Source organism: Perca flavescens, chromosome 11 (assembly GCF_004354835.1).
Source record: "Perca flavescens isolate YP-PL-M2 chromosome 11, PFLA_1.0, whole genome shotgun sequence".
In the NCBI taxonomy this organism is placed as follows: domain Eukaryota; kingdom Metazoa; phylum Chordata; class Actinopteri; order Perciformes; family Percidae; genus Perca; species Perca flavescens.
The window spans coordinates 20,054,895-20,078,988 of record NC_041341.1 but is presented as its reverse complement, the minus strand read 5'-3'; the positions used below and the strand labels follow the sequence as shown (position 1 = coordinate 20,078,988).

Below are 24,094 nucleotides of genomic sequence, written 5' to 3'. Positions count from 1 at the left end.
TTATTTAGTGAAAATATTTCCGGTATACACTTGCATATTCCATGCATAGCTAGATTTGGCATCCTAGGATGCCCATATTTTGATGCCAAACTTGGCAGGCTTGTTGGGCATGTACTGTCAGAAGGGACACACCCCTGAATGGAACAAGGCATTCGTCTACAGTGACATGGGGACCAGTATTGTACAAGACAGGTACAATTTTGACCCATTTATCCCTTACATCTCTGATCTCAGCTAGTTTGTCTCTTTCACGTCGACCAGCTCTAGTGTTGTGGAACACCCAAGCTTTCGTATGAATTGACTCCAAAGACATTGTTGTTAGAAATATTGGCCTTCCACTCTCGTCATTCCACAGACTGGCAGTTGCTTCTCCCTTTGACTTGTACACTCTAGCTAATACTATTCAATTTAATTCAATTCAATTTGATTTATAGTATCAAATCATAACAAGAGTTATCTCGAGACACTTTACAGATAGAGTAGGTCTAGACCACACTCTATAAATTCCAAAACCCCAACAATTACAGTAATTCCCCCAAGAGCAAGCATTATCAGTGGCTGTTGCGACAGTGGTGAGGAAAAACTCCCTTTTAGGAAGAAACCTCGGCAGACCCAGACTCTTGGTAGGCGGTGTCTGACGGGGCCGGTTGCTGATGTGATAAACAGTGGCAAATAATAGTCACAATAGAGATAATGGAGCAGTGACTTCGAGGTAGTCATGGAAGTTCATCTCATAGCAGGGCACATTGTGTCGTACTGAGTAGTGTAGTCTCCAATACCGGATCCTGACTACTCTGTGCGTATGAACATCACAGCAGGGTGTTGCGGGATGTAATGTGGCACTGCAGAGCATGGGTGGATGCTGCGGACACAGCAGGACTAGGATTTCAATGTATGCATGCAAGTCAATCTGATCCAGTGGCTTCCATTTCTCTTGAAATACACACCTCCCCTACAAGTTGGTAATGTCCACTATGATCCTATCTGTTGGTTGGGATATGAAGAGATGAAATGGTGATTGAATATCATCAACTAGTGTGGCAGAAAATCTTGTGGGGCTTGGAGTCATTTTGATGACAGTCAGTCAGTCTGTGTGGTGATGTTGACCATTTTATGTTACCATCTTTAGCTGTCCATGTTGAGGATGATTGCTGCCCATTGTTTTCAGCTAATGTAGCGACTACACCAGACTAGTCCCCTGAATCCTCTTCATCATAGGAAAAAATTCACAATCCGGATCGTCAGTAGCATTGTTCTCGGTCTCTGAAAGATCCTCTGACTCTGAAATCTCTTCCTCTACATCACTATTACCATCAAAAATCTGTGCTAAAACTTCTTCAGTTGCAAACCTTTGGAGCTAATTTTGTAGTGTGCGTGTCAAAGAGATGACATTACAACAGAGAAGAGGACAAGCGTGAGAAAGCTCCTCCTCCTTTACACACACACACACACACACACACACCTGGTTCTAAATGGGTGTTGAAAGTCTCCGGGTTAAAATGACTCGCAACATCATCTTTGTATACAAACTCTGAACAGACATTCCACTACACATCAGTGTGTCCAGATTTTATGAACAAGTTCATGACCCTAAATGAGGAAATGTCATACAATTTCATGAAGAAAAAGATAGGTTAACCAGTATTTTGGTCAACACAAAAACGCAAATGGGTCAAATTTACCCTTAACATAATACGAGGGTTAAGTTTGAGGTAGATTATTGTACTACAAATATTCTACTTCAGATGGAAATATTCTCTTTTTGCCCACCATACTACAAATAGACGTGATACTTAGCTATAGGCTACTTTGCAGATCAAGATTTTTACAAACACATAATATATATTTATGAAATATGATTCTGCTATACAGAAGTGAAATGTAACTGAGTACATTAGCTGAAGTACTGTAGTCTAGTATAATTTTGAGGTCCTTATTCTTTCTGTAAGTATTTTAATTTTAGGCTACTTCTACTCCACTATATTTCAGAGGGCAATATTGCACTCTTTACATTTATTTAACAGCTGTACTTATTAAAGGCCTACTTAAGATCCATGGGATACGTTTATAAAACACATTGCACTGAACTAACAAACAGTATGAAGTAGTTCAAATTTGCTCCATAACAACCACATGCACGACCAGTTGCAACATTAAAAAGTTGCTTATACATTAATGCATGAGTAATAATATTCTAATAACATTTTCTATATTAATATATTTAATCTTAATGGGATTATTCTGGTGCATAATGTTTTGAGTGCAGTACTTTTACTTGTAATAGAGTATAATTAAACTGTTGTATTACTGCTTTCGCTAAAATAAATAATCTAGAAATGACTTCCACCACTAGAAAAAACAACCCAGCAGTAAACAGATGCTAAAATTGGCTCCACATTGACAAGCTACTGTACTTACTTTTTTTAAAGTAAAGCATCTGAATACTTCTTTGATATGCTCCCAACTGCTATGTTTGTAACTTTAAATGGTCACTGCTATTTAAGAAAGTTGTTGAGGCTTGTACAAGTTAATTAGGTCTACATTTCTGACACCTTATTGTAATTAAGAAGTCGGATCGAGATGAAGGCTAATTAAGTGTCTTTTGAAATATGTAAAGGTAATAAGACAGACTATAGTAGTCCTGGCTGTAGCACCTATCTGTAAAGAACCTCACACTAAAGTGCAGCTCAGTGTGCCACTGCGTGAAATTACACTAAAAAGGCTTCTTTTTTTTTCTCTCTCCCCCCTCATGCGCGCTCATGAACACGCGTTCACGTTTGGCAGCTCCACGTCGACATTCTTCCAGCTGCATATAGTGAACTGCACAGGACTGGGGGAAAAAAAGGTAAAAGCGGCGGTAGCCACCTTACGATTAGAGCGCTGCAAGTCCGCAGACGAACACCAACCGCGGTGAAAACAGGCGTTAGCAATGTGAATCCAGCCATGGCCTGCAGTATCCTCCTCTGATCGCTTTCTGCTTTTGCATTTTATCATCAAGACTATACTTGCCCTCGTGTTGGATTGCAGCTGGTCCCTTGCGTCTACCTATATCAGGTACAGTATGATATGCAGAACTTACTCTATCATTTTACTTGTTGTGTAAATCATTGTCAAGGTAATGATTGATGCGTGACACTATTTGTTTTGTTGCGTTATTTTGCACTTCTAAAGTTGCTGTCACTTCACTGCTGTTGAAGTGGCAAGCACCTTCCAACTGACACAACTTAATACTCCCGGGGCTCAGCTGGCCTTCTGCACTTTCCTCATTGCTATCATATCTATCTAAGTGAATAGATCATTTCTTCAGGGTCTGTTCAGTTCAGAAACTTGGAAAAAGCTCAACAGGTAGAATCAATGACACACTGGCATAGCACAGGAGTGAAATCATTTTAAATGAGTTAAAAAAATATCCCCAAAACTGGAAACTTAAAACGTGTCAGCTAATATAGAGACTGCTTTATATGTTAACTTTGCAACCAACCAGATGTTCAAGCTTAAAGAGGTAAGTAAATACATTTAATCCATTCAGTGGGGTCTACTACAGGATCAGCTATTGCACATACCCAAATGATATTTAGCCATTTAACCATTTCTGAAGTGAGCTGACAATGTGTAAAAAGACTCCATCTGGCCTGCTTTACCTGTGTGACTCTAGGGAGGACCAACCACACAGCATAGGCCCAGTCTTTAAAGCATTCACGTCTACTTGTTCTCTCGTCTAATACAAATTACGCCAGCTGCTTTCTCTCTTGTAGTTATTTGTTTCAAAAGTCAAAACAATGACAAAAAGAGATAATTAAAGTGGATTTCCTGTTTTAGTTGCTTTTTGTACCTTACTACAGTTCTAGCAGCACCCAGTCATGAGGAGAAAAAGGCTCTGCACAAGGACAAACCTATGAGGTGGCACTGTGGCTTTCCAAATAAAGTTCTGTGACACACTTAGACTCTAATTGCTTGCAGTCAGTGCATTACAGAACTTTGTTTTGGGAGTTAATACTTTATCCTGTGGGAAATAAAGCTTCACACATCTGTACATTTAAGTTTACAGCATGATGCAATATTTCTGTCGACAAATAACTGTTTTTCTGAAATAAAGTTTTTTTCTGTGTTTTAATCATTTTTCACAGCCTCTGTCTTTTTTAAACGTTTCTACCAACATTAATTTGTATTCTAAAGAAGCAATACTGTTGTTAGTCAATTATGTAGGCTACTCTAACTTTGTGTTAAATCATTGTGTGCCATATGGAAACAGTACAGGTGAGTGAGTGAAAATAAAGAGTGAAGTCACATTGTTTCAGGTTACAAAACCACATCACAAATTACACTTGAGGACTTTTGACAGTATGATAATGCGGGTTTAATAAGTGCAAATAGACAAAGATGATTGTTTTTTAAATGTGGGAGAGAATGCAGTTAGAATGATTAGTCTAAAACTAGCCTATAGCTGTATCATCTCATGTTTACATTTTGGTCCCCTGTTTCACTTTCCTACATTATTCTGAGCCAATAAGCCAAGTTGGTGTTAATTTCGTCTAATTAAGCAAACTCATTACGGTTGACTTAAACTGTTGATAAAGGCATTATGTAACCTTCTGTTCACTTTAACATAGGCTACTGTAGATTTATTAACTAGCAAAATCGAATTTTTTTTGCACGACTTCTTGTCCTCTTGAATATTTAAAGTAGTAATACTAGAAGGGCTGATTTATTTTTGTTATCTCTTACCAACTATGTATAGTGACTGTATTCCAGTCTCTTAACAGTCAAGGGAGCATAATGCAACCAGTCGTATATTGCAAGGCATGCTGGGAAAGACGTAAAATGGTGCATTCAGGTGCAGAATGAAGAGGACATGTCAGCTGTGGAACTATATACCGTAGCCTAGGCTACTACTTTAATTATCTTGTTTAAAAGAAACAAAGAGAGCGAGAATAAATACATACAGCATGATTATCGCCATAGGTCCACATGTGTCATATCCCAATGCTTGTTTTGTCTGCAGTCCACATCCCAAACATGTAGGCTATCATGAAAGAAAAGCAGCAGATTCTCACATTTGAGAAGCTATGACAAGCAAATGTTTGGCATGTCTGATGGTAAAATGACTTAAAGAATTATTTGTTAATGAAAATCGTAATTGATTAATTTTCTGTCAATCTTCTATTGATCAATTGACTAATCGTTTCATCCCCAATCTGAACCGATGCCTAATACCCATTTAACATACAACAGCCGTCAAAAAGATTTAGAATAGAATATGATTTATTAAATTACATTATTATCTTACAATTATGTTTTTAGTGTTCCATATGCTCTCTCTCCGACTGCGAAACGTGGCAAGAGAGAGAGTCCCATTTTTCCCCAGTTGGGAGGTAGGCCTATTTACCACTGTTCGGGTCCTTCATATGGACTGGCAATGATATTTCAGACGGGCTGTGAACGCAGCGCACTTTTCCTGTGCTGACCTCTGACAGCCGCTCATGGATCCGCTCTCCCTACCTTCACAAACACGGAAGCAGCATGGCGTCCAACAGCAGCTCCGACAGGCAAAGAATTGCACAGCAAAGACTGAGAATAATTGCCGGACATTTACAGGGACCGGTGGACAGTGACTCGACAATCCTAGCCGCGGAGTGCAAAGCCCAGGGCAGCAAAACAGATGTCTCCAGTGAGAGGAAGACGATGCCGAGGAGAAGGTACAAGGCTGTGATGGAGCGGTGGACAGGGGTCCATCCTCTGTGTCTTTAGCGGATTATTAAGTCAGTCAATCAGTGGACAAACATGTAAACAAGAACCAATGCGGTGACATGCACTTGTAGACTCACTCCCTTCTCTCTTGTAAGCATTTATAACGTAGGGAGCCATAGCTAAAGCTGTTTTTAATTAGCCTGCTAGCTAACGTTACTTGGCTACAGACATTTATTCGCCACGAGTGGGTGCGGCTAGGTTTACTCTCAGGAGTTTAACATTGATGTGGTCGACTTTCTTAATGTTGGTCAGATAAAGCCTTTTCTGTGGCTTGTAATAGATCATTTAATTCTGTTATATGGCAGTTTTTCAGTGTCGGTGAAGTAGTAAAAGCCTAAGAGAAGTGTTATGGCTAATCTGGAACTTTCTGATGCTTCAGATAGCAAAATCGTTGAATCGAATTGGCGACAGCCATTACTGTTACGTACACTCGTTACGTAGCATATATTCGTTAGGTACAGTTGGATTCACCGGCCTTGCCATTCAATAACTGTTCATGAGTTATGCGGTTCATTTAAACTAATACAAGTACTATTTGTTTCATTATCATGTAAACATGTTGGTAGGGGAATCATTGAGATACGGTTCTTATAAGTTTTAGATTTACCTTAACTCAATCTCAAGATATGGGACACCTCAGGAAAAAAACATCAATTTTAAAAAACAGACAAAAGAGACAAAAACTTATCTGTCTCGCCTGTTGATCTGATTGGCCAGTACAAGTGGTGGTCTGACTTTCAACCTTCAACCTATTGGCAGCTCAGTTCCTTTTGAGGAAACACCATCATACTGTGCTGACATCTAGTGTCGGCCTGAGATAACTGCTGTAGCTAAGGGTAAATACAGCACTAAAAAGTGTGAGCATTTGGCCTTGTGAAATTCAGCATGGTCTGTTCTGGTCAATATGACACTGTGATGATATGATAGAATATTATGTCTTGCAGCCCTGTCTGTTACGCCAATTGTTATGCTGAGCTTGAGTCCTGGGCTTTTAGTGTCTGTAGGAAGTTTGATAGTGAAGGACAAAATAGGTCATCAGTCAGTGGGTTTGTCCAGTAAATATCATCATAATAGTATAGAAATCCTGATGTGCATCTAGTTAAAACTAATGCAGCTGAATACAACAGCCCTACAATAAATTCTACCGTCATGAAGGTTAAAATGTTCATTTTTTGTTAAAACAGTTTTAGGTTTTGATTCATATTGGTCATTTTCGTGGCTGTCATTTTAAGTGCTGTGGAATCGATTACATTATACCAAGAGGGATTCCAGTATTCGTTCGGTGTAGTTGTGCATATCCACATTTAACTGACCTTGCCACACATTTATTGATACATTTTTGTTCATTGTATTCAGCAATTTTAACAAATATCAACGGTGGCGAGGATTGATTAAAGTGTGTCACTCTCATTTCTACTCTCACTCTTAATTTATAGGAAACCCCATTTTGGCAGGTATTAATCTCAATTATGGCTTTTACTCCACTGTGTTAGCATACAATCCCAATTGACCCATGAGTTATGGTTGCTCTGTGAGTGGTGAGCTGTCTCTTTGCAGAGTGTAAGTATAGCACACAAGCTCTGCACATAATTGCAGAATAGACAATGCATCATCTCTGGTTGTGAAGCTAGTGATTATAATGGGATATCACTTAACAGTAATCGCATGGGAGCAGCCATTTGTTTTCACAGCTATGGCTCTAAACCAATATGGTTAGTGATTCAACAACAAAGAGTGCTTGTGTGCTATTAAAGTATATGTAAAGGTTATATGTAAGACTGTAAATGACTAAATAAAATAAGGAGACTTTGACATTTTCCCTGAGTAAAATTCTGCATGAAGTATCAAATTATCAGCAAGGACTTTCCCTATTCGTCTTCTTCTTGGTGAAATTGCCCATGCCAAGCTAGTGTCAGCCTAGAGAGACTACAGTGGATAATTCAGAATATACCAAGCCACCTTCACACTTGTTTTTTAACTTCCTCTGATGGTATTTCATGTCATGTCTTCACATCAGTCTAAGGTGTAAGGATTGTAAGCTTAACCTCTGCCAATATTTGTTTTTCCACAGGCAGGAGATTTTGAAATGGAACGGTTGGGGATACAGTGATACAAGATTCCTCTTTAATAAGAAAGGTCAAGCAGAATTTACCGGTAAAAGGTACTGTCTAATATCACATCACAAGTCTTACATTTCATTTGTATGCTTATTTGTTCAAGATTCAGAGAAATCAATCACTACTAGGTCTCATTCATAGCCTCTAATCTCGTTTTAGTATAGCCATTGTGTCTACCTTCATTAAAAGATTTGGGTAACTTGAGGCCAGAGGTGGAGTTCTGCATTGATCATTTTCACAGCCCACACTGTGTGCTTTTGAAATCAGTCGATGTCCCCTTCTTATGCTCACAGCAATGTGGTGCTACTGCCACCTAGTGGTTGGCATTTGAACTGTTCATTGTCATTTGAGAAGGTCATTGGTTGTGATTGTCAGCTCTCCCAAACTCTGTTGCTCATTTACAGAAAGCACTTTCCGAATCTGTTAAAAAATGGAAATATTATGTCAGTAATTATTGATGTCTCTTGGGAATTGGGGGTTAACACAGTCATTGTAGTCACTGTTGAAGAAAAAAAGATTTAGCTTAAATGTCAGAGGTAAACAAAGCCAGTTGTCCTCAATCTTACTGAATATGGCTTCAGTTTACAACTGCACCTTTTATCTGTGTCTCCCATTGCAATAGCAAAGGTATAGATGAGCCTTGTGATTGTAATCGTGACACGACTTTTAAAGAGACAGCTCTGCTAGTCCGATTGTAAACACAGAGAACTGGAACAATGTGTATGAGGATGTATTTGAGTAATGAGCCTAGCTGAACAGGATGTTGCACAGCAAATGGTTTCCTCCTGTGCAAGCCGTTGCCACAAACTGCTCTGTGCCTTTTTGACTATAAAGCTACCTGGGCAGCACACAGTATCTGAGGCTGGGGCGCTACTGAATGAATGTCAAAGACGGTATTCTCCTCCTCCGCGCTTACTGTGACAGAGGCTTTTTCATTATAGAGTGTGTTTCATGGTGTCTCAGACAAAGGCACACCACAGTCCCCTGATGGGCTGGCCCAGGCTGTGCCAGCAGCTCAATTATGCAATGGATGGCAAGGGCGATCACACGGACAGCACTGCCGCTCTGCTTGCCTAATAACCTCATTGGACTCAAACCTCACACTCTATTCTTATTAGACACAGGCCTGGTTTTTCAATGAATAAGCCCAGTTGAACATTTGGATGTTTTCAATTGAGGGCTTTGACTTCCAATATTGGAAATCACTAACACATGAGGTGTAGTTGATATGTTTTTATTTTTTTTTATTTTTTTTATTGGTATTTCATACAATGTCTTTTTTTACACAATCCAGGTATAGACTAAGTGGTATGATCATCCCTGCTCTGCAAAATTGGTTTGAAGGCACGTTTGGAGCCAGTATGCAACATAAATCTCCAGCAATGGTGAGTTTATAATTCATATTTATTTGTGGTGTCTTCAATGAAAAAGAGCACTTTGTCACAGTTACAAAAATCCCAATGGCTTGTTTTTCAGCCCATTTTGACTAGCAGTGCTGTACAGCCTCCCACTCTTAACGAGGCCTTCGTGGACGAACTGAAATCCACAGGTATTCCCTTCTCTCATGATGCAGAGGACCGGGTGTTTCGCGGCCACGGTAAGGCATGCTGGGAGGAGACGTTGGACATCTCCCTAATTAAATCACACACTTTTAATGTTTGTAAACCAGAATCAGCTTATAATATATTTGATGATTTTGAATTTAGCAACAGTGTTTTTATTTGTGATGACCATATTAATATCTTTGCGGACTTCTCGTCTCATTCCTGTACTTCTTTCAGGCCATTGCTTACACGAGGTCTTTGCTCTGCGAGAGGGTAAAGTTGGTCGTGTTCCAGATATAGTGGTATGGCCAAGTGAGTTCAGAAGCTGTTTAATTTCTGTGTTTTATATCGGTCGTTTTTTTTCTCCTCCCACGTAGTATTGCTGATCCCCCCTACTTTCTTAGGTGATTTAAATGGTCAATCTCTGCAGAGGCAGGAATATTAATATGTATGAGTGAAGGCTTAATAAGAAGTGTCAGGGGGAGGACGGTTGACACCCGATACTCCACAGTCTGGCCCTGCACAGTACACTCATCAATTAGGATTCCAAGATTTGTTTTCGGTTGTTATAGCTTGCACTATTTTATCATTCAAATGAGTGTTGACTGATGGTGGAAACTTGATTAGCACCCTCCCAAATAGGCAGAAAATCACCAAGAAACTGAAGGCCTCGTTTCATCCTCACCAGCACTAAATTAGAATTTTTACCAAACCCACAAATACATTTGACCTGTAATTTGCATTTCTCAGTAGTCCCCCCAAGTCAACTGTGTGTATTTTAAGTGGAGGTTTAGTTTGTTGAACTAATCCGTAGGCAGAAGCTGTGTGTTTAATTGGATGGCAGAATGCAGTAGAATGCAGACATTTCTCACTGCCTCTAAAACCACTTTAGGCCAGTCAAGCACATCCACGTAGGTGGGTATTGCTACTTTTCCCACTCGCTCACCACTCCAGTGTGAATGGATGTGAGCTCCATGATTGGCTAAAGCATGTTTGTATTGATCCAGCACATCCCACCCCAGAGAGCGTAGCTTCATTGCAGTCTGACTCCGCCTAAGGAAAGCCCCAGGCAAGTCACAACTATCAGACAAATCAAAACGTCCCTACATTAATTTACTGTCTCCCCTGTATGCACATTGTGTTATGTGCTACATTATATTTTATTTACAATGTGTCTACTCTGGCTATTATGTAAATGCTTCATTTATGAATGCAATAGAGGATGGTAAATGGAAACATTTTCTTTATGATGGCCACTAATTTCTAAAATGATATTCTGTGTCTTTGCAGATTGCCACAATGATGTAGTGAAAATTGTGGAACTGGCATGCAAACATAATGTTTGTTTGATACCATATGGAGGTGAGTCGTGAAATTTAAGGGTCTTAGCATAATTAGCTGTCACATACTGTATGCACAGGCCACTAAATGTGTATTTAAATTTAATGTAGTTCACTTCCAACCTGGGGGCCTCTAATACCTCCCATGTCTCCTGTCACTCACAACTGTTAACTATTTTACAATGGCTGAAATAATTATTATACAGTATTACAGTGTTTTATCAACAGGTTCATGAGAATGATAATGGTAACAGAAGTCAGTCACACATTTATGCAATTGTATCCTGAAGCCTCTGGTTGTTTTTTGAAGAATGAAGTCCTGAAGAAGTTATTTGCACTGTGCAAACGTTGCTTCTTTTTTTTTATAACTGTATTTTGCATATGTCACAGCAAACATTTAAACACATTGCAGCACCACGTCCACATTGCTTTCTGAAATTATAAAAAGTCTCATGAAGAGCTGGGTATGACTTTTGAATTTTCCATACTAGTGTCAATATGATACCTGAGTTTGCCTCTCATACGAAAACAGTTATTTTTTTTTATACCTTTCATTGAGAAATATAGACACTTTTTTTCTTTTCCCTTAACATTTTTGTGTTCATTGTTTGATACCAAGCCCTAGATTCACGAGTGTGTGTTTGTGTTAAAAACATGAAACCAGGAAAGTGTCCAGTATAATCGCATGGTCTTCTCTGAAGGCTTCTCTGCTGTAACGACGCACCTAACTGTTGCTTTTCTCTCTCAGGAGGGACTAGCGTCTCTAGTGCCCTAGAGTGCCCCCCAGAGGAAACTCGCTGCATTGTCTCTCTGGATACCTCACAGATGGTACGTAAACAGCTGTGTCGTTAAGTGTCAGAAGAGTTGATCTGCATTAATGTCAAGAAAAACTAAAATCAAATCAAATGCAGTCTGATATAGCTGAATAAATACTTTCATCGGAACTAAAAAATGTCAAGTTTCTAAGACTGTGTCTGAGCGACCTACTGGCTTACATTAAAAGAGTGTTTCTAATTTGTTTCATTCTTTACATATTTTATTTTAATCAGCTAAAAAATTTTTAATCACACACACACACACACACACACACACACTACCAGTCAAAAGTTTGGGGTCAATTACAAATTTCCATTCCACTCCATTATAGAGAGAATACCAGCTGATCTGAGTGGGTGGCTGATCTTTAATGCAATATCTACATTGCCCATTATTAGCAACCATTCTTCCAATGTTCCAAAGGCACATTCTGTTTACTAATCTGATATCATTTTAAAAGGCTAACTGAGAAAACATTGGAGAACCCTTTTTGAATTATGTAAACACATAATGTAATCTGAAAACTGCTGCCCTGGTTAAAAAAAACAATGCAAATGATCTCAGCTGGTATACACACAACTTTATTTTTGTTTTTAAGATGATAAATGTGTTACTTGGGCACTTGCCATTACTTTTAATGGAATACCATGAACATGATGATGTTTCATTGGATATGATACAAAATGGTGCATATTGTCACCAGTACTGTACAGCCCTTTGATCAGGGCTCACATAGAGGTGATATATAAGCTGTATGGTTGCTGAAGTCATTGAGTTTGGTGCCACAGACACCAGTGACCAGTGTTCTGTGTCAGGGGCCAGAGGTGAGGTGGCTCCAATGGAAGCACATGAAAGGAGCAGCGTGGTTGGAACATAAAGTTTATTACCTCTGGAGAATAATTGATGACAGGTGTGAAATGACCTCCTGCAGGTAAGGGTAGGCCATGTGCCCAGCGGCCCAAATAAGAGGCTTATATTTGGAATTAGATGTTAAATTGAGTTTAACCTTGAGGAAACTATCTCCATCCTGCAGCCCCTCTGCACTCATTTATTCTCAGAAATGTGACCGTCGGACTAAAAGGACATGCTGGTGCAGAACTTAAAAAAAGTATTGCTGGCAGATTGTCAAGAGACTGTCTCCATGGACTGCTGTTGAGGGCAGTGTTTATGTCCGAGCCTAAGATATTTCAAGTCAACATAACAGATGTAGGCAGTTTTATTGTTCATATGACAGACATGGTAATACACAACCTTTTTTTATTAAGTTCCTGTAACCTACACCAATGAATGTTGTGTCTTCATTTATACAAATAAAACAAACCGTGTTTAAGTATGTGAGTATTTATATATACTGTTGGCATAAAGCATTAATACAGAATGTTTGATGACCTCCTCAGTAATGTTGCTTGTTTTTTATTCACAGAACCGCATTCTGTGGATTGACGAGAAAAATTTAACCGCCCATGTGGAAGCTGGCATCGTCGGTCAGGAATTAGAAAGATTGGCAAGTACTGCTCATCCATACATATTCATCCACTGAAAGAGCTTACATTGCTGTAACATGTTGTGCCAACAATCAATCTGTGTAACCATTCACATTGGGGGTGGGCGGGGACAGTGGACTTTTTCAGTCCACTGGATGGAAAATGTAAGTGAGATAAACAAAGCAGAGACTTTTTTTTTTTTTTTTTTTTTTTTTTTTTAAGACAAAACAGATGTTGACAAAGTTTTGCTTAGGGGACATAATTTGAAGTTGGAAAAAAGGTAATAAATTGCAATATATCGCAGAATATCGCGATATGTTTAAAACTCGCAATAATATCGTATTGTGACATAAGTATATAATATTGAATCGTGGGGCCTCTGGGGATTCCCACCCCTAATTCACATGCAGGTTGCCAATGCTCAGTCACCTTCGTACTCTTTGCTCAGTAGATCGAACAGCATTTAGGAATAAGTATGAGACAGGAGCAGAGTGTTGAAGGGGAGAGATTACAGAGTGACGCAGCGGTCATGAGCAGATGGCACCATCAAGCTAATTCAGAAAAATGGAGAACAAGCGGGCATTTGATGTAGAGGAATGTGTGAGCTGCATCTAAAGCAGACTCCACCTCTGCATTTAGACTGTGCCTTTTTGATGGAGCAGATGGGTCTGTATTATAAACTGCCTTCCAGGGGAGTGCTGTGATAAAACAAGGCCTGACTTAACCCCCGTCTTGTGCTTCTGGTGGAGGTTGTTGTTGTACTTTATGGTCCTTATTATTATTATTATTATTATTATTTTTAAATTTTCTGTCTAAAGATGCAATCTGTTAGGGGTTGGGCTGCGTGCGTGCGTGCGTGCGTGCATGCGTGCATGCGTGCGTGCGTGCGTGCAGATAATGCCCTGATCTCTCTTTTTTGGTCTTTTCTTGCTCTTTCCACTTGGTTTATTTTAGGCTGTTGGAAAAATGTATGATGTCATAAAACCTGAGTTTTAGCAGTGCAGTAAAGCGAGAGCAGTGAAATTCAGCAGCAGAGCTGCAATTATATTTTTTTCTCTTTGCTTGCTTATGCTTTTGCTTGTTATTAAAACATTCCTGTGGGTTTACAACGTCATTGTTTTCCAAAACAAAATGCTCTCCCTTTCAATTGCAATTAAAATTTGCAATTTTTTTTTTCTTTCAGCTTAATGAGAGCGGCTACTGTACTGGGCATGAGCCAGACTCCATGGAATTCAGCTCCCTGGGGGGCTGGGTAGCAACCAGAGCATCAGGCATGAAGAAGAACATCTATGGCAACATTGAGGACCTGGTGAGTCGCCCGCCCTCCCCTTTACCTTCCTACTTATGTTTGTTCCTCAGGATGGCGTTGGCAGTCAGCACACAGCTGTTACTGCACAGTCATTAGAAAGGAAATTATTAGCAGAAGTTTTGTGGACTTTAACCTCACCTCTAAAATGCAGTGATCACAGTATCCGTTATGAAATGCATTCACACATGTGGCATGCATGGCGACATCCAAATTATAATTTTTTTTGTCAACATTTGTGAAACAAAAGTACCGTATGCATATTTTTTATTTCCAAAAAGTGTTTGTTGTGTTGCTGTTTTGTGACTGAATAGGTTGTCCACGTAAAGATGGTGACCCCACAAGGAGTGATTGAAAAGGGCTGTCAGTGCCCGCGCATGTCCACGGGGCCAGACATTCACCACTTCATCATGGGCTCAGAAGGTTGGCTACTTTTCTCATGTGATTGCAGTACGTGTGTGTTTGTGTGTGTGTGTGTTTGTTAATGTGGGGTTTGTGTGCATGTCTGCAAGTCTTTGTGATAAAACTGTAACATCAGGACAGTTCTCATGCTCTGGTCTTCTTACACATTAACCATCCTAGGTGGAAACGTGATCTGGAGGGGTGTTAGATAGGAACCAGCAAGTGTCCTCCCCTCCCCATCTGCAGTGCCCTGTCCTTGTGAATGCCCACAGAGAATACTGCCATATGCCAGGTTCCCACTACATAATGAGGAGGTTCAGAGACTCTTGGCATCGCTATGTTAAACAGCTGTGGATGCAAACTTTATATTTGCCCTACAAAGCTCAGCAATCTGCTCCCTGACAGGGCTCGGATCACTGCAGAAATCTCCATATGTACTCATTAGAAGTGATTTTAATACCAACAGCACACCTGTATATGAGATCAACATCAAATGTGTTGAAAATATAGTCACAAATGACTACAATTAACAATATTTCAACATTATGAAAGTATTAATGCCAGTCGATATGATTAACACGTGATTGATGCTCTTCAACTGCTTTTTTGGTTTTTCAGTAAACCTAATAATAATACATTTTATTTGTACACTTTACATTTAAAGCAGTCTCAAAGTGCTAGAGAGCATATAATAATATAAATTAAAAAAGATCAAGGTCAATAAATAGTTAAAAAGGAAAACCTATAAAAAAGCCTCGGAGCAGCAGACGAAAAGGCCCTATCGCCCATGCTGCAGAGCTTGGTTCTGGGGGCTTGGAGGGTGTTTGAGGTTGCAGACCGGAGGGTGTGTGAGGAGGTCTGGGGGGCGAGGAGTTCCTGTAGGTCTGTGAATGCACTGGTGTGTGAGGAGGGAGACCTTATATTCTATTTTGAGTGGGACAAGGAGGCAGTGAAGAGAATTCAGGATGGGGGTGATGTGATCATGCTTGCGCACCCTCATCATCCTATATAACTTCCCCTGACCTCAGATTTATGGCCGTCTCAAGTAGAACTCAGAATGTGTTGTATACACTGTATAGTAAGAGGGAGAGCCTATGCAATTACTCCACTAAATAGGGGACTTTCTCACATACTTACAAAGGTGTTAAAGTAAGTAAAATAATTGAAACATCGTATGATAGCGTTCAAAACATGTAAAGTTGTAGTGTGAGAGGTCAGAAATGTCATAGTGTGGCAGGTTGTTAACAAATCAAATAATTTTCCCTTGTAAAAGCCACATCAAAGACGTTTGTTGTTCCCAAAATAAGATACAATCATTTTGAACATTTCATTCTTAAAAAGACATTGGGTCACTTAAAGTAAATCATTGTAAATTACGCTGAATATAAATAAAAATATTGCGCTTACTCACCTAATTTTGAAATTTTGCTGGTATAATTCCTTAATATTTGACCAGATCTGCTGTTCACTCAATAAAATCATTAAATAGTTTTGACAACAACTTTCATAACAGCAGATTGATTCAACCTAAATATCTGGATCAGTCTGATATCAGAATACGTGTATAAGCTTTGTAAAACATAATTTTAGTAGCATATGTACCAGCAGTGTTGGTGTCTAACTAGTCACAAGTTGAATATGTATAAGTCCCAGTTCATAAATGAAGGCTTATAATAAAAGCCATAATAATGATTCATAATGCAAGCACATAAGAGTATGTACAGCAGTGTGAAACATCTGGAGGTGAGCTTGCTGCTGGGTTTTGGTGGCATAACAGAGATGGGAGAGGACCACACGTCTCTGGGAGTACATGTACTTCTGGGAGGCCTAACGCTGGAACTAAGAGGTCACACCACCGCACATTCTCGTCAAAGTTATCTATCTCCTCACCTCAGAAACCACATCCTGCAGTCTGACAGTAGGCCACACTACACACAACAAAGCACCACACTAAAATCCTCAACTAGGCTCTGCATGTTAAGTGGAACACATTCATTTTGATCAGAAATTACTGTGAAACCTCGGATCTTCTCATTCACCGCACAACAACCGTTGTCTCTATCTCTCTGACCTTGACGTAGCCTGAATACAAAGTATTTATTCTCTCATGTTAAATAATGATTGGAATAATCAATTGTAATCCCTTTTCTCTTTTAAAAACTCCTTTCAACCGTGGAGGATGTAATGTAGGTGTGTGAAGCCAACCAGTGCTAATTCAATGTACAGAGTATATTCTTTGATTCTAAAGTGGTGGCTTCACAGTGGTCAATAATGTGGGTTTTTTTTTCTTAGAAATATTTGATGCTGGAAGCAGAGGGGCTCTTAACCGCGAATAGTCCCACTCCCCAAATACTTATCCTGTAAGATGAGGTTGGTTTAATAAAGACAGTCACAGTAAAAAATGGCTTAAACTGCACTCCCAATATTTCATTGCATTGCCTAGGTCCCCTCAGAGAGTGTTTACCTGACCTTGCTGTTCTTATTACTTCCATTTACTCCTCACTCACTCACCCTCCTTTATTCCCTTCCCACTCTGGCTCCTCCCAAGCGCTCTCTCTCTCTCTCTCTCTCTCTCTCTCTCTCTCTCTCTCTCTCCCCCCCCTCCCTCCCTCCCTCTGCTTGTCGGACTCCTCCTCGCTCACTCCTCCCCTCAGTGGCTCCTCCTGCGCACTGTCAGGAAGGAGGAGCCTTTCCTTGGCTAAAGCCTAATGGAGTCACATGTTTTCCACTGGGCCACTAGGGAGCAGCGTGTGGCATGTAGTGTCACGTTAGAGGGCTCATTAACAGCCATAACGGGCTAAGGAAGCCTCCTAATGGAGCCGGCTATGTTCAAGGGAGATGCATCTCTAAGTGAACATCGTCTGTAACACTGAACATTTACGCTGGAGGGAGGATGGATGGGAAAGGTTTGGTTCACACAGATAAAATTCACAATTCTGTACAATAAAACATACATTTATTTTAATTGTTGATTTATTTTTCTGAATAATTGTTGAATCGACTAAATGTCAGAAAATGTTTATAAATGCCCATTACAACATACGAGAACCCAGTGTGTTGGATTTTGTTTGACCAACAGCCCAAAACCCAAATAAAAAAAAAATTTAAAGGTACAATATGTAATATTTCTGACATATTTGCTGTGTAAGATAGAGTAGACCGTAGTTTTTACATGCCGACGATTGCCGTGGCCATAAGCATTATGTTTTCGGGTTGTCCGTCCCATTGTCATGAATGCCATATCTCAGGAATGGTGGGGGGGAACTCAAGAATTCCATACGCTAATTATGACAAAATTACACACACGTCTAATAGGATAAAATCATGAAGCGATGACGTTTTATACCCCAAAGGTCAAATTAACTGTGACATCACAATGTTGTGCAAAAACTAGGGCTGTCAAAATTAACGCGTTAATTTTTGCGTTAATTTTTTAATATTTAACTCGTTAAAAAAAATTAACGAAATTAACGCAGCTGTGTTTGTTTACTTCATGTGGCGGCTGAGAAACGTGTCGTCTACATAACAGCAGGCGGCGCTACTCTGTATTGTTGCCCAAGTAATGAAAACCGGCAGCTGATTGGACGAATGCGTCACATGGGTTTGTTTTCTCCGGAAATCCAAAGCCAGACTGTCATGGCGGCCGTTCAGAATACGATCTCATATTGTACTAAAGTAGTTCACTGAAACATGTTTCTGAAAACATTTTAAGCGAGAAATAGGCCGTGCAGTTGCTGAATCTGTCTTCATTTCAGCTCAACAAAGGTCAGTTTAGAAGATTTTCGTCAGATTTTGAGACTAGTCACCTCATTCCGCTGGCCATTTCCGGGTGAGTCCCGACTGCCCTGCCGCCGACTGAACATAGGCTCGTTGGAGATGAACTGCTCCTCGCCTGTAAAGTAGACGAGAGCAGGCGACAGCAGCCGGGGACGGTGACAAAAATCTGCTCTCAAGTCAGACAGTTTCTAGCCGTTTCCAGCAGCCTTCAGCAGGACTAAATAAGCCAAATTGTTGCTGCTGTTGTTCTGAAAGATATTAAACATTCTGAACTTAGCAGAACCTTTTCTTGTTTGGTTTTTTCTTCATATTTGCAAAGTTAAGTGATTTAGCATTTAAATATCCAATAAGCTTCAGTCTCAATTTAAAAAAGCGATTAATTGCGATTAATTACAGCAAATTGTGCAATTAATTAGTTAATTTTTTTTTAATCGATTGACAGCCCTAGCAAAAACACTTCTCAGGCCTTTATTCAACACCATAACTCAGGATCAAAGGGGAGATTGTGACCGTATTTCACATTTGGTCGGATACTGAACTGGTGACACTAATCTTGGGGCCCACCTCGAAACTGTCGTCTTTATATAGATCTTCTGTGCTGCCGGGTTGAAGATTTGTGTGACGCATCCATGTTCTGCCAAAAATACACTTAATACCTTTTATTATATTCATTCAAAGTCTTCACTACATATACAGTATTATATGAGTTTGGACAGACATGGATGTGATCTTCAACTTAACTGGTTGGTGGAGGCATACAACCGCGAGGCGGTAATTGTAGTTAAACATGCAATGTAACTCCTTCAGCAGCAGCTAATGGTTGACAGTTTTCAGGATCATAGGGTCAGCCAGAGGTTTTGGCGTACCTGTATATGTGTTGCTGCTGTTGGCCTCGCTGCCTTTGATAGGGCCCTGCTTTATTTCCTTGCAGTCTTAAGTTGATAAATCTTAGTTGTCCCCCAGTGTGTGGTAGAAAACCAGACCTACTAGGTGAAATGTGAGACTAAGGTCACCCAAAGGACCCTTGGGACGTGTACCAGAGCCCTGTAAAATTGTCTTAAGTTCCGCTCTAAAAGGTGTTAGGTCATATAAATTGTGGGAACTGATTTACTTCTTTTTGCTCTACTTAAAATCTCTCACTGTGATTTTTCCACAGGAACCCTGGGTGTGGTTACTGAGGTAACAATGAAGATTCGTCCCATGCCGGAGTATCAGAAATACGGCTCAGTGGTATTCCCTAATTTTGAGCAGGGAGTTGCCTGTCTCCGAGAGGTTGCCAAACAGGTAACGTGGATCTGTCTTTAAACACGTTGCGCTTTGTCATTGCTTTCTCTCCCTGTCTCAACATGATGCTAAGGCCAGAAACGTTTTGAGTGTGTTGCAAGTTTGCCCAAACTGCAATAAGCACTCTCAGGTCTTCACTTCACATCTTCACTTGTTTAAAACTGACATGCCAACAAAAAGCAGCAAAACTTCACAACTTCCTTGTTAAAATGTTCAAGCTAAGGTAGTCCAACACTTTCTGCAGCTGTTGCAGAGTAAAACCTTTAATCGGACCTTTATGTTGCTTTTTTGTGTGTTCTTCTACGACTAAAGCACCACAGGCTGACTATGCCAAAGCCAATCAAAACTACGGTGCCAATTGGAACTTTTTTTTTGTCCGATCAATCAAGCTACAGGAAATTACTTGAAATCTATACATTGTACATTGACATCAAGCAAGAGACTAAAAGCTTTAAAGTCAAAGCTCCAACAGTAGCAGTTGGAATGTTTATTATCATTAATATAATTTAGAAGTTTTACTTTGACAGATAATTTTTCCCTGTGAATCAAACAAACTAATATAGACCAACTTGTATTTTTCAGAGGTGTGCACCTGCATCTATACGGCTCATGGATAATGAACAATTTAAATTTGGTAAGTTTTGTCATTCACAATAGTCTAGACTGAAAGCATTACATATTTCTGCTGCTATCAAGTTTTTCCTCTTTTTGGTAAGCCTTCGCGGTGCAAGTAGGACTTTTTATTTGACCTGGTTTTCATTTTGAGGAAGAGTTTCTTCCTTTTAGGCCTCAATGTAACCTTTGGCTTTGATCAGAGAGCTTTGCAACATGAAGCACACGGCATACTTCAAACCAGCAGCATGATAGTTATCATATTTATTTGGAGTTGAAATTTGTCTCTTATACTGTATGTTTTTTGGCAGTTTTGGGGTTGCTGTTTCATTGATGTGCTGTATACCTCTGAGAGAAGAAAAATGAATGGCAATGTTACAGCATGCAATGATTTTACCTTCTACAGCACTGCATTGTTAAATTGATTATTATTTCTGCCGCAGAATAGCTGCACACACACAGGAAAAGAATTGAAACAAGATGAAAAATGACCCTTACCAAAATTAAGCAGTTGTTGGAACGTTGAAGTTTTATGATGTTGTTTCTTAAGGTCTAGTAATGGAATGCATCTGGCATTGTCAGATATCTCTGTAAAGTTCTCCAGTCTCTAGGGATCTCATTATCTCCCCTATATTTCCACTTTTCACAGAGTAGGCACTTCTTAGCATTAAGCAGGGAAGATGAAGCGGCCAGGTTTTTCACTAATAACTAAAACTCATGGCTCTATGATACTCTTGGGCTTATTAGTGGCTTGTCCTCACTTTTAATCATGTTGGCTGTTGAGTAAAGAGGGTTGATGTATTCACAGGTCTTTTTCAGATTGGGACTACAAGTACAATTTAGCGCTGCCTGTCTTAATACACAAAATGAAAAATGAGAATGTTGTAGTAAGTAGCAACAGCGTGTTGATATGCAAAAACAAACAACCAAACCACAGAGGGGAAGAGTTAAAAGTAAAATGATGCACAGTGTAGGTATAATTTTCTCTCTCTGGATGTTGAGTATTTAATTAACGAGTATGACGGCTGGAAGAGACCTGCAGACCTGCAATCAAATTTTGGAATTGAAACAATTAGGACACTAAGTGATGAAGAGACTTCAACATGGGGGGAAATAAATGAACTGTTAAGTCTCTGCGACATCACCCGTGACTTCCCCGCAGTGATTGATAACCATCCCATTGGCCCCAGCCCCTCATTTTCACTTGTCCACAGGCGCTTTTGTGCGTCCGATCAGAAATAAATCAAAAAGTGTGGCTGAGGAAGACGGATATCGCTGTGTCAACCCCACTTCCCTTCGGAAAGCTTCTGATTTATAGTCGCTGTCGCTGGCAGCCACTGGCCAGTTGTAAAGTTATTCAAATGTTACCATTTATTTTTCCTCCTTTTGTTTGAAACCCCAAATAAATCTGACTTGCTTGCCCTCTCAGAACGCTGAAGGATGTAAGCAGAAGCAGAGAATGACTAATGTGTGAAAAAAATTGTCGGCCCACTTCTTTGTAAATAGATGGAGCAGACTCTTATCTCATATTTTCACAGGTCATGCCCTGAAGCCTCAAGTATCCTCAATTTTCACATCCTTTCTGGACGGGTTGAAGAAATTTTACATCACCAAGGTAAAAAAAAAAATTTGAATGAACATTACCAGGTGCCTGCCCCGAGTGTTTTTCATGAAAAATGAATTGGCTTTTTTAATCACCAGTTCAAAGGGTTTGACCCCGACCGCTTGTGTGTGGCCACCTTACTGTTTGAGGGAGACCGTGAGAAGGTCCTGCAGCATGAGAAGCAAGTTTATGACATTGCTGCAAAATTTGGGTAAGTATTTCTCTCCGTCTTAAAACAAAACAGTTATAAAGATCAGTTGCAGACCGTGTAAAGCACTGAAATGACAAAGCACCATTTGGTGAGACTTTGAACATGATGCCTGAAGCCCTATTGTCACTTTATTTAACCAGCCATTATGTAGTAGCAGTGAAAAGGATGGAGAAGCACAGTTACACACTTCAGACTTGGTCTTCTCCTCGGTAGTTTGTCTTTGTGCAGATTGATGGATCACCTGTGGATGTCCTCCTGTCAGGCCAGCTTTTATGTTAAAGTAGGTGTGGTGTGGGTGGTGATAGCAGGGCACAGCTCCCCTCAGGACAGCGCAGGGCGAGAGGACGCAGCCTGGGAGTGCTTGGCTGCTGTGATTGATCATGAAACGGATCTATGAGGACTTTGGTGGAAATCAGTGCTGTTGCAGTGATGCTCTCTGTATCCTGTGCCTGTTTTAAACCCCCAACAATAGTTTCATAGATGAGTTCATCCTAACGTAAATATAGCTTTGTGCCATTCAATTGGTTATTAGTTATGGGTAATTCTGAGATGGCTCTGAAGTTAGATATTTCAACACATTGTTTCAGTGGAGTGTGCACTGTTTGAAAATAAAAAAAATAAAAAATGTTTTCTATGCTTAATAGGAATCAGTCATTGGTAGTTATCTAATAGTGGAGTTTACTTATGTGAATGACATCTATTATTTATTATTGTTTTTAATATTGAAAAAAAAAAACTTTAAAAGTTTTATTTAACTTATTTAAAGGGACTCTTATACTTAATTGGCAGCTAGTTTGCATTTTCCTCTATTATTATTATTATTATTATTATTATTATTATTTTCTCTTTATTTCTTATTACCAGAACATTTTCTGATCTGCTTTTATCACAACTGGACTTTACTGTAAATGATATGGTCAGCACCCTCTCGCTGCAAGAAACACAACCGCTTTTTAGATACACGGAGACAGAAAAATCCAGTTGACTGATCGAGGACTGTTTAAACCAGATCTGTTCATTTGTACATGAAAGTCAGTAAAATGCAAAACAGTGAGCCGTATGTATACATATAAATAGAAATTTAGTTGTTGCTCACTTTTTTTTTTTTTTTTTTTTAAGGGGAAAACCTACCAACAAAAATCCTTCTTAAAATAAGAAAGAAGATTAATGTAATACCAACTAGTCAGAAACCAGCAGCTCATTACAACACACCTTTAAACAGGGGACAAACCAGGGATCCTCAGTGCTCCTTACTGGGTGATTTCTTTTTTTCCTGGGTAAAGTTTATCGATTATATATTACTGTGGGTGTTATTCTTTGGCTCAGTGCCCAGACTTGCAGGTATTTGGAGCACTGCCCTGGTAACTGCCAGCAATTAAATCATAAGAAACTTGTCAGTTACATGCAGCATCCTCTGTTTTATTGCATTATTTAAAAAATAAAATCTTGCTCACCCATCAGATCAAGTGCCAGTGATGGATTGGTGCGGTTCTGTGAGGAATATTTTCTTGTGGTGTTGGGGAAACAGGAAGAAGGGTGAAAATCAATGTAGTGATTTTCTAATGAGCTTTGCCTGATTAGTTTGGGTGGTAGATGAAAATGTGATTACCCACTGCAGGTGATGGATGTGTGGCTGACCTGTGGCGATGCACAGAGCATAGCTTCATTGATCTGTAAATTGTTGGATTGACAGGCTCCCAGGCAGCTGTTGTGAGGGCAGCGGTCTGACCAACAAAGCTAAAAGAAAAGAGCTGTTAAATATTAACCCTGTTATCTGCTTCCAGGGGGCTGGCAGCTGGAGAGGACAATGGGCAGAGGGGCTACATGTTGACCTTCGTCATCGCTTACCT

At 39.8% G+C, this 24,094-nt stretch overlaps 1 protein-coding gene across 1 annotated transcript in view; it reads left to right on the top strand.

The window, feature by feature from the left end:
- Nucleotides 1–5,432: 5,432 nt before the first annotated feature.
- The window catches only part of agps (alkylglycerone phosphate synthase), a 27,652-nt gene continuing 8,990 nt past the window's right edge, over nt 5,433–24,094 (top strand). The window contains exons 1-15 of the mRNA XM_028591196.1: nt 5,433–5,696; nt 7,820–7,909; nt 9,160–9,250; nt 9,342–9,462; nt 9,647–9,721; nt 10,700–10,771; nt 11,498–11,577; nt 12,989–13,069; nt 14,233–14,358; nt 14,670–14,778; nt 19,691–19,818; nt 20,401–20,452; nt 21,969–22,045; nt 22,132–22,244; nt 24,029–24,094. The exon at nt 24,029–24,094 is cut by the window's right edge and continues 4 nt beyond it. Of these exons, the coding sequence (XP_028446997.1) occupies nt 5,521–5,696; nt 7,820–7,909; nt 9,160–9,250; nt 9,342–9,462; nt 9,647–9,721; nt 10,700–10,771; nt 11,498–11,577; nt 12,989–13,069; nt 14,233–14,358; nt 14,670–14,778; nt 19,691–19,818; nt 20,401–20,452; nt 21,969–22,045; nt 22,132–22,244; nt 24,029–24,094 (1,457 nt within the window). The 5' untranslated portion in view covers nt 5,433–5,520. The remainder of the gene's footprint in view (nt 5,697–7,819; nt 7,910–9,159; nt 9,251–9,341; nt 9,463–9,646; nt 9,722–10,699; nt 10,772–11,497; nt 11,578–12,988; nt 13,070–14,232; nt 14,359–14,669; nt 14,779–19,690; nt 19,819–20,400; nt 20,453–21,968; nt 22,046–22,131; nt 22,245–24,028) is intronic.